The 23,397-nt window shown below is 41.8% G+C and overlaps 1 protein-coding gene and 1 long non-coding RNA gene across 4 annotated transcripts in view; one reads left to right on the forward strand and one right to left on the reverse strand.

Annotated features, from left to right (window-relative positions):
* The window catches only part of LOC137331582 (ubl carboxyl-terminal hydrolase 18-like), a 39,711-nt gene that overhangs the window by 15,120 nt on the left and 1,194 nt on the right, over positions 1–23,397 (forward strand). Inside the window, exons 6-13 of one of the 3 annotated variants that reach the window (XM_067995469.1) lie at positions 1,464–1,609; positions 2,778–2,857; positions 13,512–13,661; positions 16,696–16,791; positions 17,024–17,182; positions 18,485–18,616; positions 19,911–19,984; positions 21,835–21,886. In XM_067995469.1, coding sequence (XP_067851570.1) covers positions 1,464–1,609; positions 2,778–2,857; positions 13,512–13,661; positions 16,696–16,791; positions 17,024–17,182; positions 18,485–18,616; positions 19,911–19,984; positions 21,835–21,877 — 880 coding nt within the window. In that variant the 3' untranslated portion in view covers positions 21,878–21,886. The remainder of the gene's footprint in view (positions 1–1,463; positions 1,610–2,777; positions 2,858–13,511; positions 13,662–16,695; positions 16,792–17,023; positions 17,183–18,484; positions 18,617–19,910; positions 19,985–21,834; positions 21,887–23,397) is intronic. The other 2 variants (XM_067995471.1, XM_067995472.1) reach the window with 2 other exon arrangements.
* Positions 1,072–23,208, reverse strand: LOC137331583 (uncharacterized). The gene is made up of 3 exons (XR_010965520.1): positions 22,974–23,208; positions 21,197–21,250; positions 1,072–1,127 (listed from the first exon to the last, which is right to left on the reverse strand). It is a non-coding gene; the product is annotated as an uncharacterized lncRNA (long non-coding RNA).

Raw genomic sequence — 23,397 nt, forward strand, 5'->3', positions numbered from 1 at the left:
GAGAGGGAAAGAAAGATTGGATTAAGAGAGAGATAAAAGAGACAGAAAGAGAAAGTAAAAAAAAGTATTAATTTTTTAAAAATAACCAACAATAATTAAAAGCTGATGGGATGAGATTCCACACTTGTAAAAGTTAATTTTCAGCACCAGAGAGGTTGTTTGGCTGTGGGCTGTAATTATTACCACACTATTAAAAAAGGTACTTAGACTGAATGGCTAAGCACTAACTTTCTGTGGCGATTTTAGTCCATATCTACGATGTCAGTACAGGAACTTCACGCGTTCAATACATTTGAATGGGGAGCCAGATGGTGAGATGCCGTTTTTGTGCAGCTTATAGAGGGGCAGCGCATCTCGGACAACAACTGCCGGATTTTCGTGTTTAACTGCGCATGTCGCTCACCGGCAGTTGCTGTCCGATTTGTGCATAAATAATGGTGAGCGCTGTTAGCCTCACCGTTATTTTCACAGCAAAATCCGGCCCAATGTGGTGATATAAAAATTGGTAACAGTTCCCACAATAGCTCAGTTGGCAAGCATCCCACCTAGCACCGCCTGATACAAGCCAGGAATGTCCAATATTTGATTCCCAGTCTCTGCTGAGGTAGCCAATCTCAAATCGGGTTATAGTGGAGATACCACAGTTGCCCTCAAACCCCATGACCTAGGGAGGAAAAATCAAGCAAGCCTCTTATTCCTGATTGCATTGCTGGAATGGGCTCATATGTGGATATTGGGTGGCCAAAGGACCAGGCTCAGCTGTAATGAACCCTGTGATCAGTATCTGGGCTCATACAAGAAAGGACAGTTGTTCAAGATACCAGAGGGCAGCTGGCTCCTGTGCAACTATACCTCAGCATGATTCATGCCCTTCAGGAGAGGACAGGAAGAAATTGGAGAGAGGGAAATACATTGATTGGTGGGATGGGGTTTACGCTCTCGATCCCCTGTATGGTGTATTCCTTAGCTAAACTGTGCTTCCATTGAGTAGCACAGAACAGAAGCAAAGTACAAACACAAAGGAAAGAAAAAGAATTTGCAAGGCTAATTACCAAGATTGCACTTACATAGCATCTAACAGCTGTAAAGCGACTGGTGCAGTCCTGGAAACAAGTCTTTATCTTGTCCTGGGAAAAGTGCATGATGCAAAGAAACAGAGAGTACAAAGTAAATTAAATTATTAAACAACAAAAACTGCGGATATTTGCTGTGAAATATCTCAAGGATTGCAGAGGCAAACTTCTTTGTGATTGCTTCTAGTTACGCTTTATAACCCAACAGAAAGTCTGTTTATACCGAGACAAAACAGGTCATGGCTGAATGGTACACTTTTCATCAAGTAGTAAAACACCAAAGACATGGCTATTTTCAGTTTTTTTTTGTCCATTCCTATTCATTACATTGAACATGATTCCATTGTGTTAGCTTTATGGGGATTCATTTCTTTTGTTCACTTGTTATAGGTGTCGACAGAAAGGCGTTCTGAAAAAAGACAATAACCACATCCCATATCATCTTTACAAAGTGTTCAAGTATCTGCAAGACACCACCCAGAGAATTGTGGCACCTGATAAATTTATTCAGTGTTTGGTGTTAAACCACATTACCAGTAAGTATACTAACAGCTTCAGTTTGGATATTTAACTTGACTTTGGATATTTAACCTGTTGACCAAAGAGTCTGTAAAAATCTGATGAAGTCAGTTGAATATCTGAAAATAAATGAGATAATGCAGGTTTATTAGTTAATACATTTGTAGTAATGTTTTATTTGGAATAACGTCTTGGAAGGCACTGCTACAAATTGCTGTACTAATGTGTTGTGGCTTAATTTCCCCCATCCCCCCACAATTCCCCATCTGGCGATTTTCTAACCTCAGCCTATCATCTCTATTCATTAATTTTATTTCCTAAAAGATATTTTCATCTCTTGTTATGTCCCTCAGCACATTATTCTCCAGTTTGCAGATCAGACAAACCTGGCTCTGAGAAGGTCTCAGAGAATTCCATATTCACTTGTCATCTGACTTTCCACCCAGCCAAGAAAAGCCCATTATCTTTGTGCATTGCCTTCCCTTGATGCCTCAACGGGGATTGGGAACTCCCTGTGAGAAATCATGGCCTGAAACCATGTGCTACATTTCCATGGCTCATTGCATTGATACACTAATGTGCTGCACCACCAAACTATCACCAACCTCAAAGATTTTTTTTAACGGGAGTGTATTCACTGAATAAAAACACATAAAACGTAAGAGTAATGTAGCACTAAGAGATCATAACAAGTGTACAGATAACCCTTTGTGACTTGTGTAGGAATTTGGATATCTACATACCACCTTTAATGTACAGTATTCATAGGTTTAAATAGTACTGCATGGTATTGTTTATTAAGAGTTGAAAACATTGAGGAGAAAAGTTGGCACAATGCAAATCTGCATCAAGAAGTGGGGTTAAAAAACCTTGGCAAATAACATGTGCACCACTTGGGACAATACTCTCTCCTTCGAGGATTATCTTATGGAACTAGTAAGCAAGATATCAGCATCAAAAGGGTTTAACTGTATCTGTTTAACTGCACCCAATCTGTCTTACAGAGGAAACAGCGATTTCAGTATATAATGCAAATCCTTAGACTTAGTGCTAGTTTAAATTCTTAAAGGTTGCAGTCCTTTTTATAGGATATAGTAATTTTTCATAGGGTGCAGTCATATTTTTGCAATGAATGTACAGTATTCCCAAATGTGTAAGGTGTTTTATTTCTACATTTATTTTAAGTGGGGATTCAGCTGGATGCTGAAGAGATATTTCGTTCCCTCTTTAGTTTATTACGAGATCAGCTGAAGGAGACGGAGTTTGTAAGTACTGAAGGAATGAAATCCTTTTATTATTCTATGAGACCATAGGCCTGTATAAAGTTGCATGTTTGAGCAGGTTATGAATTTGCACTAAATTTTATGGGATGATCAAATAAAACAAATCTAGAGATGTTCACTTTTTTCTTTCCAATGCTTTATCTGCTCTTGTAAAGGGATTGGATTTTACTAGAGTACAGTTCCACAGATACTAGGCAGCCCACCAGTACTTCACCCGAATGAACGTTCTTCATGAGTGAGTGTCAGTAAGTTATTCAATAGTGGAGGGCATCACTGCCAAGCACAATAGGCAGCATTGTAAGCTGGAAGCATAAAATTACAGAGAGATATTAATAGATAAAGTGAATGGGCAAAACTGTGGCAAATGGATTTCAGTGTAGGCAAGTGTGAGGTCATCCACTTTAGACCTAAAAAGGATAGATCAGAATACTTTCTAAATGGTGAAACGCTCAAACAGTGGAGGTCTAAAGAGACTTAGGGGTCCATGTACAAAGATCATTAAAATATCATGCTCAGGACAGAAAATAATCAAAAAGGGTAATGGAATGCCGGCCTTAATATCTCGAGGACTAGAATACAAGGGGGTAGAAGTTATGCTATAGCTATACAAAGCCCTGGTTAAACCACACCTGGAGTACTTTGTCCAGTTCTGGGCACCGCACCTTAGGAAGGGTATATTGGCCTTGGAGGGAGAGCAGCGTAGATTTACTAGAATGATACCTGTACTCCAAGGGTTAAATTACGAGGTGAGATTACACAAACTAGGGCTGTAATCCCTGGATTCAGAAGATTAAGTGGTGATTTGATCGAAGTTTTCAAGATATTAAGGGGAATTGATAGGGATAGATAGAGAGAAATTATTTCCACTGGTTGGGGAGTCTAGGATTAGGGGACATACCTAAAAATTAGAGCCAGGACTTTCAGGAGTGAAGTTAGAAAACACTTCTACACGCAAAGGGTGGTAGAAGTTTGGCACTCTCTTCTGCAAACGGCAGTTTATGCTAGCTGAATTGTTAATTTTAAATCTGAGATTGATAGATTTTTGTTAGCCCCATATCCCTTAATACCTCTGGTTAAGGTGGGTATATGGAGTTAGGTCACAGATCAACGATGATCTCATTGAATGGCGGATCAGGTTTGAAGGGCTAAATGTCCTACTCCTGTTCCTATGTTGCTAATCCTGTCCTCATCTAGGGTCCACACACATGCCTTTTCAAGCAGGTTTCACTGGATAGTGATTAGGAGTGGAAGCCTGGATAACCTTCCCCCTCTGTAGCTTGGTCACTGAACTCAATTATAGCCCCCTCGACTACTTTTCCTTTCTTGGTTCCTTGAGATAATTACTATTCTTCACATCTCTCCACTATCTACACTTCATCAGAAAAAGGTTTCCTTTATCTGTCAAGACCTCTATTCAGAGAGTTAATATCCTTCTAATCAGTGAGTATTGTATTAGATCGTGTTACAAGCAATGATTCATTGCAAAGAGAGGGCAAAATTCTCTAGTCTATGAGGGAAGCATTTACAGTGTTTATATGTGCAAAGACATAAATGGAACCAGAATAAAGTGATGTAACCATGTTGCTTGACTTTTTTTTTACATCTTTTTCTTACATTTACATAGAGCAAACATTGCTGTACTATGTAACGAATTATAAGGCTATAATTCAGTTGAAGGTTTATGGTGGCATCATAAACCATGAAAGTAAAAAGTTATTTTATATAATACAAGATGATCTCCGGTGGTAGGACAGGACTGTTCTACCATGTAGTGCACAACACATTTTACTAATAAGATGGAGCTGTATTTTTTTAAGACCACAGGGTCTATTTTTTTTAAGTAAACATAGTCTCAGGTCAATAAGATTTTAACTATTGTTTGGTGAGGGAACTTTACAGATGGGAGCATGCAGGCTACACTCATAAAATACTCATATTTTAAGCAGAGTTCAGTGATAATCGTGGTTGCAATGATAACCTGTAAATCAGGTCTGTTCTTTTTAAGATCATTGCTCAGCTTCTCCTGTAGAAGTCTAGGGTGATTGTAGTTGATTATAACTGTGGCTGATTGTAGTTGAGGTCAATTAGAGATCAGTAAATTTCAGACTCCATGTGAATGATGCACTGGAGGCCCTGATGGAAGGGGTGGACGAAAGGAGGGCCAACATGTACCCACAGGGTGGCAGGAGACCCTCCAGTCTGCAGCTCCGCAGGCATTGGCAGGCTGTGGCACAGGAAATGAACGCCAGGAGCATGGCGCCATGCACGTGGGTGCAGTGCTGAAACGAGTTCAATGATTTGACACGAGTGGTCAAGGTGAGTGAATGCAAGTGGCACCTCCTACCAACTGCACCACTGCTCCACGCATCACACCCCCCATCACGCACCCACCAAAAAACACTGCCCATCCATACACAATGCTGCACTTGGCATGCTGCATCTCACCCGCACATAGTACCACACTTGCAGGCCACACAACCACCATTCACAGGTCACACACACTGGCAGCTATTCGACCACAACAGGCACATCACCCACATACCTTGCAGGATACTCACTGACGCACTGTCCTCTGTCTTGCAGGAGAAGGTGGCGCATAGCAGCAGGAGAGACCTGAGGGTGGACGGGGACACTTACACATCCTCACCACCCCCCCCACCCCCCCCAGAGGAGACAGTGCTTCAGATCATTGGGCGGGCCATCGCTTCAGCCATGACAATATGCCACGCTCTGCATATCCAATGCTCCTTCTTGTTTCCCACATCTCCCTCCTCCCATAATCTTTTCTGACTCACATGCTGCAGATGCTGTCAGCACACACATCTTACTTGCTCCTCTCCCCGGTCCACAGCTCAACCTGTTTCCCTTTGTCATTGCAGATACCCAAGAACACGTGGCGGCACCGTCCGAGGAGGAGGAGGAGGAGGAGGAGGAGGAAGAGAACACTGAAGCCACACCGTCACTCGATCTGACACTCACTTCCACCAGCTCAGATACTGACACTGCACGTCGTTTAGAGGCTAGGGTAGAGAAGGGATCTGCATGTGATGAGACGCCGGGCACAAGTGCGCAGGACCCGGGCGGAGGGAACGGATACCACAGGTGCCAGCTCGCCAGAGGGTGAGGTCGCTCACTAGTTCTGCTGCAGAGGAGTCAGATGAGGACTTCGATGGGCCAGACTACAGAAGACGGCTGATGGACATACACCACCAAATGCTTGGGGCACTGGAAAACCTGCCAGAAAGCCTGCGCACCATGAGAAAGAGCATGGAGGAGTCCAGCTCCAACTTGGCACAGGGCTTTAGACAGAGCTTGGAGCCCATCCTTTCCAACATGGAATGGATGGTCACCTCCATCAGCACACCTGTGGAACCCACCATGATGCAGCGTCTGATGCCCAATGTCGCAGCTTCCATTGCAACATAAACCGATCTTATCAAAGGTCTGCAAGCTATGGTTGCTGCTCAGATTGCTGCAATGGAAGCTCAGACTGCTGCTATCGTGGCTCTGGGGACCACTGTGGAACAGGACTTCCAGGGCGCCACAGCACTCCAGCAATCCGTTCTCCAGCTGATCACCAGGATTGCTGAGGCGCCGCCCTGGGAGAGTGGCTGTGGCGCCATGGCAGTCGGACCTGCTGTCCTCTCTCAGGATGACAGCATTCTTGCTCCCATACCTGCCACTCCGCCACTGCCCCTGTTGTTGCCTATCAGCCAGCCAAGCCAGACTGCTGCAGCCCATGCTGAAATGGTGCAGTCTGAAGCCGGGCCCTCTCAGCCCAGAGCTGCTTGAGGTTGTCCTCCAAGGCCATCTGCATGCTCCTCGAGCAACCTCCCACACCCATGCTTCAGCCACTGGTGAAGTACCTCGTAGGAGCACTAGGATTGGTAAAGGCACACGAACAACAGGCACTAAGGTAATGCACAAGAGTGAATAGTTCTGTTACCATAATTTCATTTATTCATTGATAAATGTGACTTTGAATTTGCATTTAGTGGTGGTTTTTATTTGTGCGATGAACAGAGGAGGAAACCAATGTGCAATCAGATGGAGGGCGATTGGATTGTCTTGTGGGAGCGGAAGGGTGGAGAGTGTAGGACTGGTGGTGAGTTGGGGGATGTAGTTGACATTATTGATAGCAGGCACGGATCAGGCGAGCACGCAGAACCCTTGCAGACAAGGCATGTGGTCCCTGTTGCACCCTAGCGTCTTCCTCCTCCTCCATCTCTGCCTCAGGGTCTTCTCCGATTATTGGTGGCAAAGGCTGGTCCCTCATGATGGCGAGGTTGTGCAGCATATGATCACGAATCTGCCCACCCACTCAGGGGAGTACTGCAGGGCTCCTCCAGACAGGTCCAGGCAGCAGAAGCATTGTTTGAGAAGGCCTATGATGTGCTCCACGATGTTGCGTGTGGCAGCATAGTTCTCATTACAGGCATGCTGTGCACATGTGCGTGGGTTCCTGACTGGAGTCATGAGCCACGGCGTGAGGGGATAGCCCTTGTTGCCCAGTAGCCAGCCTTTGACTTGCCGAGGTGGGTGAAAGATAGCTGGCACGTTGGACTGCCGCATGACGAAGGCGTGTGACTGCTCCCAGGGTAGCGGGCATCGACCTCCATGATTCGATGCGTGTGGGCTCACACCAGCTGCACGTTGAGGGAGTGGAAGCCCTTTCGGTGGATGAAGACAGCCAAGTTGATATGCGGGGCACGCAGGGCAATATGTGTGCAGTCAATGGCACCCTGCACCATTGGGAAGCCAGCAATGTGGGCGAACCCCCATGCTCGCTCGTTCTGCTTGTCTCTGTCAAGAGGGAAGGTGATGAACCTGTTCCTCATGCGGTACAGTGCATCTGTGACCTCCCTTATGCAGCAGTGCACTGCATACTGCGAGATGTTGCACATGTCGCCAGCAGAGGCCTGAAAGATCCTGAGCCATAGAAATTCAGCACCACGGTGACCTTCACAGCCACAGGCAATGCTGTCCTTGCTCTGCTCTGATGCTGCAGTTCTGGCCGCACCAGTTGACAAATCTCGGTCACGGCTTCCTTGGTGAACCTCAGGCGTTGAATGCAATCCTCCTCGGTCATGTTGAGGTAAGAAAATTGATCCCTGAAGGCCCTCATTGGGTAGGGCCTCCTGCTCAGTGCCCTGCAACTCCTCGTCCTCCCTCTCCTCGCAGTTTGACCTGCTGTGTGTGGCCTCTCTGCATTCTCCCAGTCGTGCTCAGTGCCCAGCGGGTGCCCTAGCAATGAGAAAGGATTAATTAACAATCTTGTTGTGCGGGGTCCCTTAGGGAAGAGCGACCATAACATGATAGAATTCCTCATTAAGATGGAGAGTGAAAGTGGTTGAATCCAAAACTAGGGTCCTGAATCTAAATAAAGGAAATTATGAAAGTATGAGGTGCAAATTGGCTATGATAGATTGGGGAACTTTACTAAAAGGGATGACGGTGGATAGGCAATGGCTAATATTTAAAGAACGTGTGCAGGAATTACAACAATTATTCATTCCTGGCTGGCGCAAAAATAAAACAGGAAAGGTGGCTCAACTGTGGCTTACAAAAGAAATTAGGGATAGTATTAGATCCAAACAGGAGGCATATAAAATTGCCAGAAAAAGCGGCAAGCCTGAGGATTGGGAACAGTTCAGAATTCAGCAAAGGAGGACCAAGAGATTGATTAAGAGGGGAAAAATAGAGTATGAGAGTAAACTAGCAGGGAACATAAAAACTGACTGTAAAAGCTTCTATAAATATGTGAAGAGAGAAAGATTAGTGAAGACAAATGTAGGTCCCTTACAGTCAGAAATGGAGGAAATTATAATGGGGAACAAAGAAATGGCAGAACAATTAAACACATACTTTGGTTCTGTCTTCACAAAGGAGGACACAAATAACCTCCCAGAAATGTTAGGGAACCAAGGGTCTAGTGAGAGGGAGGAACTGAAGGAAACCAGTATTCGTAAAAAAAAAAGTGCTAGGGAAATTAATGGGGCTAAAGGCTGACAAATCCCCAGGGCCTGATAATCTACATCCCAGAGTACTAAAGGAAGTGGCCCCTGGAAATAGTGGATGCATTGGTGATCATCTTCCAAAATTCTATAGACTCTGGAACAGTTCCTACAGATTGGAGGGTGGCAAATGTAACCCCACTATTTAAAAAAGGAGGGAGAGAAAAAACAGGGAATTACAGATCAGTTAGCCTAACATCAGTAGTGGGGAAAATGCGAGAAACTATTATAAAAGATGTGATAACAGAACACTTGGAGGGCATTAACAGGATTGGACAAAGTCAGCATGAAAGGGAAATCATGCTTAATCTACTGGAGTTTTCTGAGGATGTAACTTTTTTTTTTATTCGTTCACGGGATGTGGGCATCGCTGGTGAGGCCAGCATTTATTGTCCATCCCTAATTACCCTTGAGAAGGTGGTGGTGAGCCGCCGCCTTGAACCGCTGCAGTCCGTGAGGTGACGGTTCTTCCACAGTGCTGTTAGGAAGGGAGTTCCAGGATTTTGACCCAGCGACAGTGAAGGAACGGCGATATATTTCCAAGTCGGGATGGTGTGTGACTTGGAGGGGAACGTGCAGGTGGTGTTGTTCCCATGTGCCTGTTGCTCTTGTCCTTCTAGATGGTAGAGGTCGTGGGTTTGGGAGGTGCTGTCGAAGAAGCCTTGGCGAGTTGCTGCAGTGCATCCTGTGGATGGTACATACTGCAGCCACAGTGTGCCGGTGGTGAAGGGAGTGAATGTTTAGGGTGGTGGATGGGGTGCCAATCAAGCGGGCTGATTATCTTGGATGGTGTCGAGCTTCTTGAGTGTTGTCGGAGCTGCACTCATCCAAGCAAGTGGAGAGTATTCCATCACACTCCTGACTTGTGCCTTGTAGATGGTGGAAAGGCTTTGGGGAGTCAGGAGGTGAGTCACTCGCCGCAGAATACCCAGCCTCTGACCTGCTCTTGTAGCCACAGTATTTATGTGGCTGGTCCAGTTAAGTTTCTGGTCAATGGTGACCCCCAGGATGTTGATGGTGGGGGATTCGGCGATGGTAATGCCGTTGAATGTCAAGGGGAGGTGGTCATTGCCTGGCACTTATCTGGCGCGAATGTTACTTGCCACTTATGAGCCCAAGCCTGGATGTTGTCCAGGTCTTGCTGCATGCGGGCTCGGACTGGTGGTGGACAATTAAACAACTAACGGGAGGAGGAGGCTCTGCAAACATCCCCATTCTCAACGATGGCGGAGTCCAGCACATGAGTGCAAAAGACAAGGCTGAAGCGTTTGCAACCATCTTCAGCCAGAAGTGCCGAGTGGATAATCCATCTCAGCCTCCTCCTGATATCCCCACCATCACGGAAGCCAGTCTTCGGCCAATTCGATTCACTCCACGTGATATCAAGAAACGGCTGAGTGCACTGGATACAGCAAAGGCTATGGGCCCTGACAACATCCCAGCTGTAGTGCTGAAGACTTGTGCTCCAGAACTAGCTGCGCCTCTAGCCAAGCTGTTCCAGTACAGCTACAACACTGGCATCCACCCGACAATGTGGAAAATTGCCCAGGTATGTCCTGTCCACAAAAAGCAGGACAAATCCAATCCGGCCAATTACCGCCCCATCAGTCGACTCTCAATCATCAGCAAAGTGATGGAAGGTGTCGTCGACAGTGCTATCAAGCGGCACTTACTCACCAATAACCTGCTCACCGATGCTCAGTTTGGGTTCCGCCAGGACCACTCGGCTCCAGACCTCATTACAGCCTTGGTCCAAACATGGACAAAAGAGCTGAATTCCAGAGGTGAGGTGAGAGTGACTGCCCTTGACATCAAGGCAGCATTTGACCGAGTGTGGCACCAAGGAGCCCTAGTAAAATTGAAGTCAATAGGAATCAGGGGGAAAACTCTCCAGTGGCTGGAGTCATAGCCAGCACAAAGGAAGATGGTAGTGGTTGTTGGAGGCCAAGCATCTCAGCCCCAGGGCATTGCTGCAGGAGTTCCTCAGGGCAGTGTCCTTGGCCCAACCATCTTCAGCTGCTTCATCAATGACCTTCCCTCCATCATAAGGTCAGAAATGGGGATGTTCGCTGATGACTGCACAGTGTTCAGTTCCATTCGCAACCCCTCAGATAATGAAGCAGTCCGAGCCCGCATGCAGCAAGACCTGGACAACATCCAGGCTTGGGCTGATAAGTGGCAAGTAACATTCGCGCCAGATAAGTGCCAGGCAATGACCATCTCCAACAAGAGAGAGTCTAACCACCTCCCCTTGACATTCAACGGCATTACCATCGCCGAATCCCCCACCATCAACATCCTGGGGGTCACCATTGACCAGAAACTTAACTGGACCAGCCATATAAATACTGTGGCTACGAGAGCAGGTCAGAGGCTGGGTATTCTGCGGCGAGTGACTCACCTCCTGACTTCCCAAAGCCTTTCCACCATCTACAAGGCACAAGTCAGGAGTGTGATGGAATACTCTCCACTTGCCTGGATGAGTGCAGCTCCAACAACACTCAAGAAGCTCGACACCATCCAAGATAAAGCAGCCCGCTTCATTGGCACCCCATCTACCACCCTAAACATTCACTCCCTTCACCACCGGCGCACTGTGGCTGCAGTGTGTACCATCCACAGGATGCACTGCAGCAACTTGCCAAGGCTTCTTCGACAGCACCTCCCAAACCCGCGACCTCTACCACCTAGAAGGACAAGGGCAGCAGGCGCATGGGAACAACACCACCTGCACGTTCCCCTCCAAGTCACACACCATCCCGACTTGGAAATATATCGCCGTTCCTTCATTGTCGCTGGGTCAAAATCCTGGAACTCCCTTCCTAACAGCACTGTGGGAGAACCGTCACCACACGGACTGCAGCGGTTCAAGAAGGCGGCTCACCACCACCTTCTCAAGGGCAATTAGGGATGGGCAATAAATGCCGGCCTTGCCAGCGACACCCACATCCCGTGAACGAATAAAAAAAAACTTGTTGCAGAGGTGTAAGTGAAACCTCTTCAGCTGAAAGGCATATCATTTCATCTGACTAACAGTGATCAAGGCCACGGAGATTTACTAGTATTTTTAAAACATTACATATAGTGCACAATTCCTGTCATTTCTTTCCTATCTGCCACTCTCCTCCAGTCACACCAAGTATCACACTAAAATTTCTGCATCACAATTGATAAAAAAACATAAAGAAACAAAAATAATCATTTGACACTGGAACCTAATGTCTGTAGTGACCTTACCAATAACACTTAGAAAATTTTTTAAAAGCGACAGGATTCTGATCTGCTATCTCAAGAACTATTCCGACCTCACTCAGAACTTACTTGATAGCAGTTAGACTTCTTGTCCTTAGGAGGGAGCAGAGGAAGAGGACAGAGGAGACGATTGGTAATGGAGAATAGGAATTTAGAGTTGTTTCTACTCTCCAAGATAATTTTGGAGTCGTAGGCAGATTTAGCCAGGAAGGAGTGACACGGGAGTTAGAATGTAACATCTGCTTGACCTTACCAAGAAAGCCAGCCACCAATCCATCAGGGTTCTGACCTGCAGAGCAGTCAACTCTGATTGATCCCACCCAACGTTTATTTAATAACTTAGACTTTGTGGCTTTAAAGGTGCACCACTTTACCTAAGCAGCAAGAAAATACACTATATATTAGATGATACAACACTGCTGTCCTTATAGAAAAGCATATCATCCAACTTACTGTGAACAACACCATGGCAGATACAGACACGCAGTTAGGATTTTTATTTAAACAAATGATTTCTTTTGGTGCCTTCAGGCAACAGACACACTCTAAATGTTTGTGACATTAAGGTAGTACAATGTGGAACAACAGGTAGTGTTGCTGACTGTAACATTGCTCCTGAAGGTACATTATCACAGGACCAGAACTCCAGTAATAAATGGTTCCTGTACAACAAGCAACCTGTTTGTCACAACAGTTTTCTAAAGAAGGGTCCAACCTGAAACATTAATATATCCTTGTTCTTCTGGATGCTGGATAATTCAAGCATTGAAGTTTGTATTTCAGGTTTCCAGAATTTGCAGTTTCTTGTTTTTTTTTACTGGGTGTATTTATTCATTGATCAAAAGTTCTGTGTAAAATCTTTCCTTTGCACAACGTACTGTTAAATTCTAGTGAAATATTCTCCAAAATGTTGCTGTTTCTAAATTATATTTGCCAGACTGTACAAGTGAGAAGTGGTGCAATTTAGGTATTAGATGAATGTTTGTAATTTGAACAGTTAAAATGTTAAACATATAACCTGGGCCAAAAGGTGTGCACTTAACAGGAGAAAACATTATTCACTTAACCGGAGTGAATACACAAAGTATAGACAGAAATGGCTTTTGTATTTTCAGCTTCCATTTTCTCAGCAGACATTCACTGAAGTGGAATCAACTGTATCAGATGTAGGCAGCCACTAGTCATTACTTGGTGTATTCTAAAATATATTGATCCCTGTGTCATAACCAAAACTCAACAATAAAATACCACTTTAAGACCTAGCAGAAGCCAGGTAAAAAGAGGCACAAAGTTTACAATGGTGCCAGGAGAGAATTGAAAAGTGAAATCTAATAATATTGTTCTACATTTTTATATTTCTTTTTCTACAGGTTGAAGATATTAATAATCTTTATATTATAATCACAGAGGAATATACAAAATGTTTAAAATGCCTACAAGAATTCAGGCAGGTTGGATACCTGCTGACTATTCCTCTTTCTCTTTACAACCCTTCAACAGGGAAATGTTATAAGTGTATAGTAAGTGTTATTTTTTAAATCCCATTTTGATTCATGATGTCATGTTTTAATAGTAGACCTTTAATAGTCTCTGAAGTCTCATTCATAAAAATAAACTTTTCTTCTCAATGGAGTCTGGTGTGGATTTATCCCCATGTGGAACCTGACATTGAAAACCCTTCATTGTTTGATTTGATAACTGGAATTGAAACAAAATTCTAATCCCAGTCTTGATTGGCTTTTTTATTGAGCATGGTTTTCCCTAGCTTTGTTAGTTCCAGAAAGTTGTTCAATAACCAAGTATTATTATGTCACAAATGATGGTATTATCGATGTCTGCAGTTGGCTAATTATTTTAATGAATTCTGAAATCCAGACATTGGGAATGATTATATTGATTTCAAAATTAGCATTTTTGTGGTTAAAAAGTTTAAATGCACTTTTGCACACTTTCAGGCAAAAATAAACCGTATAAGGGCAATCTTAAAAGTGATTCTGACAATCGCATTTCATGCAAGTATCAGGAAACAGCCAGTTATCTCAAAAATGTGAATTCCTTCTCTGTGAATTATTGATTTCCCCAAAAGCAAAGAAATAATTTATTGAGCTTTAATAACCTTGACAGCCCAAATATCTGAGGAACCAAAGGAGTCAGTAATAGGCATTCCTGACCTATTGTTGGTCACTGTGTCTGTACAGAACATTTATTAATTAACATATTGACTTAGAAACTTAAATCACTTTTTGCATATGAAATAAAAATGCTAATGTTGAATTTGGATTTATCTGTCACGTAATCTGAACTAGAAGGGAATATTTCACCTAAAGGTAAGTACAGATGACAAAGGCCACTCAGCCATCAAGCTCATCCTCCCACAGAATCCCCCTCATCACAGCATCAAACTACTAAAATGATTCCAGAGATTTTGCTTTCACTACCCCACTCAGATGATTATTCCAGGCATTAATCATTTTTTTGTGTGAATTAGTGCTTCCTGACATATGACCTGAACTTGCTTTTTACATTTATACTCATGTCCCCTTATCCTGTAGTCATAAATAGTTCTCAGTATTAATCTTTTCTATTCCACTTAGTATCTTTCTTACTTCTATAAAGTCCCCTTGCATTCAAATCCTTTCCATGCTGAAAGTATTGAAGTTTATCTGCCATAGTTTTGCCCACTTGCAAATATTGTCTTGGCTCTTCTGTAATTTCTTAGCTGCTCCATCAGACTCTACTACTATTCCACCCAGCTCCCCTACCACCATTTAGCATTATCTGTAAAACTGACCAACCTACATTGCATTTCTGTATCCATGTCATTTATGGAGACCAGAAACAATAGCAGCCCTAGCACCAATTTCTGGGCCAATCCATTCATCTTATCTCAACAATTGGCCATTAGTCCCCTAACTTCTACTTGCTGCTTCCTTTCTTGCATTATTTCCTATTTCACTTCAAAGTTTTACTTAAGATATCAACTGCTTCAAGCTTGTGTAGGAGTCTTTCATGTGGAACTTTATTGAAAGCTTTATGGAAGTTTAAGTACACAATATCATAGGGCTTTCCAATGTCCACTGGAGAGGTCACTTCCTCCAAAAAGTAAAGGGGGTTGGCTGGGCAGGATCTGTCCCTTGTAAAATAGTGTTAGATGCTACTTACTGGTTATTTTCATATAAATAATCCTTAACTTTCTTCCTAATGGTCAATTCCATTATTTTACCAGTTACCCAGGTTTGTTTTATCACCTTTCTTGAAAATAGGTGCCATGTCGGTTTGTTTGCACTCCAGGCAGACCTCCCCTGTATTCATGGATTCCCTCAATGATTATCTGATGGAATGCAAAACTTTGCTGACTTTGACCAGCTTGTTGTAGTTTTGTACAACAGCTAATTATAAAACTTACATTTCTCAGTATCATTTGCAACCTCCCCAAATAAATGAAAGCAAGCAACATCTTAAAGGCACCTGATATACTATTACTTAAAACAATACAATCTTTAATTGCATTTTTTTCAGTTTAAACTTTTCTCACTGATACAGAAGCAGCAAGCTGAGAAGGTAGGTTAAATACTGTGAATGTAGTACAGGCAGGATAGTTTCATGAAGCAGGAGAAAAATAGATGGGATTTGTCTTGATCGACATATGAATCACTACCCTTTCTGTACACTCTAGGAGGTAATAGGTACAATACAAATGGGAGTTGTGGAGTGAAATCTAACTAGGAATCTGTGTTACTTCAGCGAGTTAAACAATATCTAGGAGAGAAAATTAATCTAGATTGTTTCCTCTTTAGTCATCAATGACAGTTATTATTTGTTTCCACACAGTCATATGCTGAGGTCAAATTTCCTATAGGTCCAAGAATTGGTTTTCAAAGATAAACCCTTTTGAAAATAAGCTAAAGAATACCTTTAAAAAGCAATGACATGATTTTTTTTTAAGAATACCATGTGTGCCAAGAAGCAGATGCAGAGTCAAAACATGTTATGGGGGATTTAGCCACTTTTTGCTAAATCTAGAACTGAACCGGGAGAGAAATAAGGACAAGCTAAGGGGCCTAAGTTCTTCTGCTTGCTTGCTGTCGTTGAAAAGTCGTTCAAAACCTTAATTTAATAACTAGTGCCTCCAAATCATGAGACAAATGTACGTGGGGGGAAAATGAACTTTTCTATTTTTAAAAAAAAAAATAGATCTTTTGATCTCAGGCTATGGCTAGAAGTTTCTGGGCATAACTATCAAAAGCCCAACTGTCTGGTCCAAGATTGGACTAGTTGCAATCCTATCAAGACAAAGTCAAGGCAGATGGGGAGGGAGAAAGGGTGGGGGATGTAGAGAAAAGACTGACTTCAAACGAGCCAGGGAAGGGGTAATAAATGGGAATGTAAGTAAGATCATTCACTTTAAAATGTAGGATGTAGGCCATTGTCTCCTTCATCCATAATATTTTTGAAATTAGATTGCCTTAATGTCCCACCCAAAGTAAGTAAACCACATATTTCTGGGTTTTTTTCTGGTTTAACATTGAATACTTTTATTTTACATTTAACCAGGAGAAATCCCTTGATGTCTTCTTTGAACCCCAGCAGTTGGATGCTTGTAACAAGTGCTACTGTGACCAGTGTGGAGAAAAGACAACATCAGTACAGGCAAGTAATGACCTACCAAATCAAATTTGGACGATTTATCATTCTTGTGTCAAATAGTCAATATTGTATTTGTCACTTCTGTATTACAAGAGTAATAATGTACCATATAACTCTCAACTGAATTTGGTATTTGTATGTTTGCTTTTAATTCTAAGACATTCAGTCCAGCCTGAAAATTCTTAAAAATGTAACTAATTTTTTTATTATCTGATAATTATTTTTTCTTTAACAGGGCTACAGAGTGCTTTCTTCTCCACAAATACTATGCCTACAGCTAAAACGCTTTGACTTTGCTACAAATTTGGGGAAAGCAGTCAAAAACTATGATTTTATGGCATTTCCTGAGAGCTTGCATTTTGGTAATTCCAACGAAGAACATCACAGCCAAATGGTGTGTTTTTATGCACAAGTTTGCATGTGAATTTTACACTGCCTCTCCTCCATTGTCCAGCTCCGAGTGACTGCCCTTCCATTTCTACCTATCCAAACAGAGTCAGTGCTTTCCAGCAATGGCTTTTCTTCTCTCCTTCGCATCATTACTCCCAATGATCTCCTTCTGGTCCCATCCTCTTGCTTATCTCAGTGATATCATCCAGATGAAAGGAATCTTACAACACCAGGTTATAGTCCAACAGTTTTATTTGAAAATCACAAGCTTTCGGAGGCTTTCTCCGAAAGCTTGTGATTTTCAAATAAAACTGTTGGACTATAACCTGGTGTTGTAAGATTCCTTACATTTGTCCACCCCAGTCCATCACCGGCATCTCCATATCATATCATCCAGAGGCATGGGGTAAGCTTTGATATGTACGCTGATAATGCTCAATTCTAGCTCTCCATCACTTCTTGACTCCTTGACTGCCTTCATGCTGTAGATTCCTTGTCCAACATGAAATCCTGGATTAGACAAAATTTCCTCTGGCTCAAAATCAGTCAGATTGAAGACATTGTCTTTGGCTCCCACCACAAATTCCATTCCACTGCCACTGACTCCATTCCTTTCCCAGCCATACTCATGCTGAACCAGACCGTTTGCATTCTTGGCATCCTGGTCAACCCTGAGCTGAGCTTAAAGCCTTACATCCCATCTCTGCAACATTTCCCACTTCTCCCCTCTCCAACAAAACACTTGTATGTGCCATTGTCACATCCAAACATGACTACTCTTAACACTCTCCTTTCTGGCCTCCCTTTCTCACCCTGCATAACTCCAACTAATCCAAAACTCTGCCACACGTATCCGTTCCCACACTAAGTCCCGCTAACCCATCACCCCAGTTCTCACTGATCTAAACTAGCACCCCATCCCCTGACACATTGAATTCAAACTGTTATCCTCATCTATAAATCCCCCATGCCCTTGTCCAACTCTATCTCTGCAATCTCCTCCAGCTCTCCCCACTGCTTGTTCCTCCGATTCTAGTCTTGTATATATCCCCCCTCCATTGGTGGCTGAGCCCTCAATCGCCTCTCTGGAATTCCCTCCCTAAATCTCTCCACCTTGCCACCTCTCTCTATCCAACCTTAAAAACCCATTTCTTCGACTAAGCCTTCGATCGCTCTTCCTAATCTCTCCCGCCCTGGTTCGGCATCCCTTTTCCTTATGCCTGTTTGTGAAATACCTTGGTCCATTTCTTTATGTTAAAGCGGCTATATAACTGTTGTTGCTAATAGTTTGCATTTTCCTTTGCAGAACAAATGGCAATACAAACTCCTATCTGTGATTGTGCATATAGGCAGCACATCCTTCGGTCATTATTATGCTTATATAAGGAGCTTCCCAGAAATGGACTGGTACTGCTTTAGGGATGAATATGTTACGAAGGTAAATTCTGGTATATTTAAGATACAGAGTGTTAAACTAAAACATCAATCCCATTTTTCACACTGTTGCCTCTGTATGGGTTGCTTGAGGCTGGTTATTTGTAGACCATGCCTGACTATTGGTAGTGCTGCATCAGATGAACTCCTTTGTAGACACAATTTACTTAGCCATTTGTTCTCTGTTTAGATGGGTTATGTTGCTGACCAGTATGTAGCTGTCACTATAGGACAGATATAAGTAAACTTTGGATGAGCTCAGGAGTGTGGATTCCAGCATCAGACGGCCTGACATGTTTGTTGTCTTGCTGGGCAGATTCGGAGTGGTATTTAATGTCTGGAAAACAGACCAAGAGGCCAATTTGAATCAGACAAAGAGGAAACGGTGGAGTAGAGGGGACATGGGACTATATAGCACTTAGATTAGGTGGAACAGTGGAGTTTGAGACACATGGAACAGGCAGGATAATAGACTGTGAGGCAGATGATTTATTGGTATCCCATGACAGTTATTTTAGCTAAGAGAATAAAGTATAACATATACTTTAATAAAGTATTCTTGTCTTTCCGATTTGTGCATATTAATACAAAGTTCGCTGGCTAAACTGCACACCTTCTATCCAAAATGTAGTCAGTTAACCAGTATGACTAATTAAAATTTATCTAACTTTTAACTTGAAATCCTCACATGCAATCATTTTAAAAACTGACAAATTCCTAAGGCATAGGTGTGTACTTATCCAGTTTTTCCAACAGTTGCCATAAAAAGGGTATATAATGAGAAGTCATGGAATATGATTTATAGCCCACAAAAATGGAAAAGTGGTGTTACACTTGGTGACACAAGTAGTACATTGTATCATATTCCATGGCTTATTGTCATCATTACTTTAAATTGTCAACTGGTGTATTAATGTTATGCATTGTGGGTTGCTTCTGGTGAGGTCTCTATGAAACCCCGCCCCACCCCCACCAGATGCTCTCTTTTGTAATATTGTTTCCATAAAATCCAAATTTTAAAAATCACAATGTGTGGTTTATTGAATAGTATAGTTTTCTGCAGTAAAAATAGCCATTTTATATTCTGTCATAAATGGCACACAAAAGCCATGACATTTTAATGTAAATTGCATTGCCCAGGGAATAAGGAAGCCAACATGATCAAAGAGATTAGTTCAAGCCACTTGCCTCTCAAAAGAATGTGTTATGTCAATTAGCTAATATTGCTGCTGTACCTAGATATTCAGATCGTGCAAGTTAATTTGTATTATAAATATTGTTTATCTCTGCTCTGACAGGCAACATGGGAAGAAGTTAAAATGACATTTGGATCATCAGACAGCTTTTCTCCTGGTCTAAATGGACTTCAGATGTAATGTTTTTGCAATACATTCAATCAACCTTGTTTAATGTATAGCAGATTAATGCTAAATTTAATTGAAAATCTAAAATTATCACATTATTTCAGATTTTTTTTACCATTTTTTCACAGAAAGGATTTGGAATGAAAGAAAAAGAGTTACATTTAAGGGTTATGTTCTAAAGCAAAATATATTCACACAAGTTGTTTTCAAAAAAGGCACCAAAACAGAAATGCATTAAAAAATCACATGTAAAATAATACATGCTTTGTACAAAGGTTGTAATTAATAGTGAATAAATATTTGAAAATGGTGAAGTAAATTTTTATCTTTTAGCTTGGTAGTGTTTCCTTTAATTGTCACAAATCATAAGGAGTTTTAAAAATACTGGCTAGTAATGTCCCAAACTTTACCTCAATACAAACACTGCAAACTTAAGGGAGGAGATAAGCTACTTTCAAACAAACACAAACTGCATGATTTGTTCAGTTATGTGTATGACAGCCAGCTATTTTCGAATTAGTCCAGGGAATTCTTTGTAACTGTAACTGGTTTGGGGGATATTTAAGGAGCTGTAGCTGTTCAAATCTGGGAGAGTCACTTTGGAACCTCTTAGAGATGTACTTCACACAAGACAGCTCCTGCAGTGATTAGATGTACAAGATGCCTGAAAGTGCAGTAGAAGCAGATTCAATAGTAACTTTCAAAAGGGAATTGGATAAATACTAGAAGGAAAAACATTTACAGAGCTATGGGGAAGAAGATGGGGAATGAGAATAATTGGATAGCTGTTTCAAAGAGCCTACACAGGCACGATGGACTGAATGGCCTCCTTCTGTGCTGTACCTACTATGATACTATGGTAAAAGAAGCACTGCATATTAAAAGATAGATTTAAAGAATAGCTTAGTATTTAGATTGCAACCATTTTATATTTTACCTGTCAAGCTAGATAGGATTTCCATTATTATTTATTTACTTGTTCAACTTTTGTTAAACAAATTTGCTTAATAATTTAAACCTAAAGCAAGATCCGATGATGTAATGATCTACTGCTTAATGAAGATGAGAGAAAGAACCTGTGGAGGCATAGGATAATTCCAGTAGCTGAACTAATTAACAGAAAGGTTGTTCTGTTCATTATCCTGGATATGTTACTGAAAGCTTACCTAGATATCAAAGTTGCTGAAGATGCTCTTGAAGCATAGGGAATTGGGACTCACCTATGAGGATGATTAAAGGCCAAAAAGTCTGAGGTTGATCACGGGGCAAAAAATCTACAGGAAGGGTAGAAAAGAACCAAATATGTAGCAATGTATGTAGTACACCCTTACACAAATAGTTTCATTAAAAGAATGTGCTGTTTGTTCAATTTAACCATTCAATTAGTCATATACCAAATTGACCTTGCTACAGGGGTTGAAAATTACTTTCAAATCATAAAGGTCCAGAACTCCTATTACTAATTATCAGATCAATGTTGCCACATACTTGACTTTCCCAGTGTTAATGTGGGTGTGGTGGACTTCACTTGGCTTAGTGCCATTTTTGGCATTTATAAACTCGCCTCCAACTGGGTACGTGTGGAGCAACTAAGTAGCAAGTTCTCACTTTTCTAATTTTTTTCCCCCCAACCAACTCGCTCCATCAGGTGCCAATGGTAGCTTCTTGTTGCCAGCACTGGACAGAATGGTAAAACTGCTAAGTTGACACAAGTTCTTTTTCATGCTACCATCATCAACAAGTCCTGCCCCTACATTTGGATGAAACTTTGTCATGCTGATGTATCGGTTATGACTGCATGTAAATATATGTGACTTCCTATGTGCTATCTAATTCTAACAGTTTTCATTCTATTTAGGGGCGGAACAGCTTATCTTCTTTTTTATAAGAGGATCAATTGATCATTTCAGGTTAGTCAGTCATAATTTATTGAAATATTTATGATAAATGCACAAAAAATACAGGTTTCAAAACCAATTAAGAAAGATTCTCACTAGAGTAAAGATTTCTTGCAGTGTTATTCATCTCTGTCCCCCACCTTTGGGTGCATTTATGGTGTGATGCGATTGCTTTTGTCACAGTATAAAAACCCAAGAATCATCAGTATTATGGTGTTGCATAATTGAAGGTCTCTCCCACAAAAGTTCAGAGTGATATAACATTCCTTTTAGTCCCAATTTTAACCTACCCCACCTGGAGCATAAAACCAAGCGGGCATCCGACCCAAACCTGCCCCGTTTCCACCGGGTGGGTTAGGATAAAATCGGGGCTATTATTACAAGCCACATTCTGGAGTGCATTGTAAGTCATTGACCATTCAGTACCAACTACAAGTGTTTAGATATAATTTTTACATCTTCACACCAGTTAATTATCAGAACTTGGTACTGAGAATTGAGCAAAGCCCCATTATATACATGCGGTCAAGTCAAATATGAATAAAGTTGCATATAACCAGACTTGTAAGGAGTGCCGTAGTTACATTACACCTATAATTTTTCTACCGACAGAATTTAAGCAGTGATGCAAGCAGGGAGCATGGTTACGTTGGTCATTTTATTACTCTGTAGTGAGGGGGGGAAGGGTAGTGGGAAGACCTCTACCAATGGCTATTCAAACATAAATAAGGAGTTCTGCACGGCAGCTTCTGTCTCAGGTTAATTCCTGTCTTACACGACAGCCTTTGCTTTTCAAATTGATTAAAAACTAAAATACAGCTACCTGTGCCACTGGAGATTTTTTTAAATTAAAAAGAAAGGTTTGCAGAACGGCAGAGCATCTCTTGGACATGCATGATTAGATTTGTACTGCACCTTTAGCACAGTGTACTTAAAATCTCACTGCAGCAATGGTGTGAAAAATTCAGTATAAAGACAACACAGGAGGATTGACCATGCATTGCCCTGGAGGAACGGCAATGTAAAACAGAAAATTACCTGTACAAGTGCTGCAGACAAATGAGATTCACCTATTAAATAGCATATAGAGTTAGTTTACTTTTAATTCTGCATCCTGGATGTCCATTGCAACTTGCAAATATTGACTTATCGGGGTTATTGACTCTCGTTCTCCTTCACTGTAAGGATATACACCTTGCTGTCCTTCCTTCTGGGATCAAAGCCCTCTTTCCTCTTCCTTGAGTTATGGGTTTGTGGTTTTACAATAGATTTTCAGTTTTTTTTCAATAAAATGTCTCACCTGCTGGAAGACATTAATATATTCTCATTAACTCTTATGAATGTGCCATATGGAAATGAGAAAAAAGGTACAAAATTAAATCTGCATGCTAACCGAATTACAAAAGGTATTCTGATTTTGAAGCAAAGGTGCATTAAAAATAGTTTCACATTAACCAAGAAGATAGGAAAATGTCAGTTAAACAATCCAGAGCAAACAGATACTCAAATTAATTTAGTTTTTC

The sequence above is a fragment of the Heptranchias perlo genome, chromosome 13 (genome assembly GCF_035084215.1).
Source record: "Heptranchias perlo isolate sHepPer1 chromosome 13, sHepPer1.hap1, whole genome shotgun sequence".
In the NCBI taxonomy this organism is placed as follows: domain Eukaryota; kingdom Metazoa; phylum Chordata; class Chondrichthyes; order Hexanchiformes; family Hexanchidae; genus Heptranchias; species Heptranchias perlo.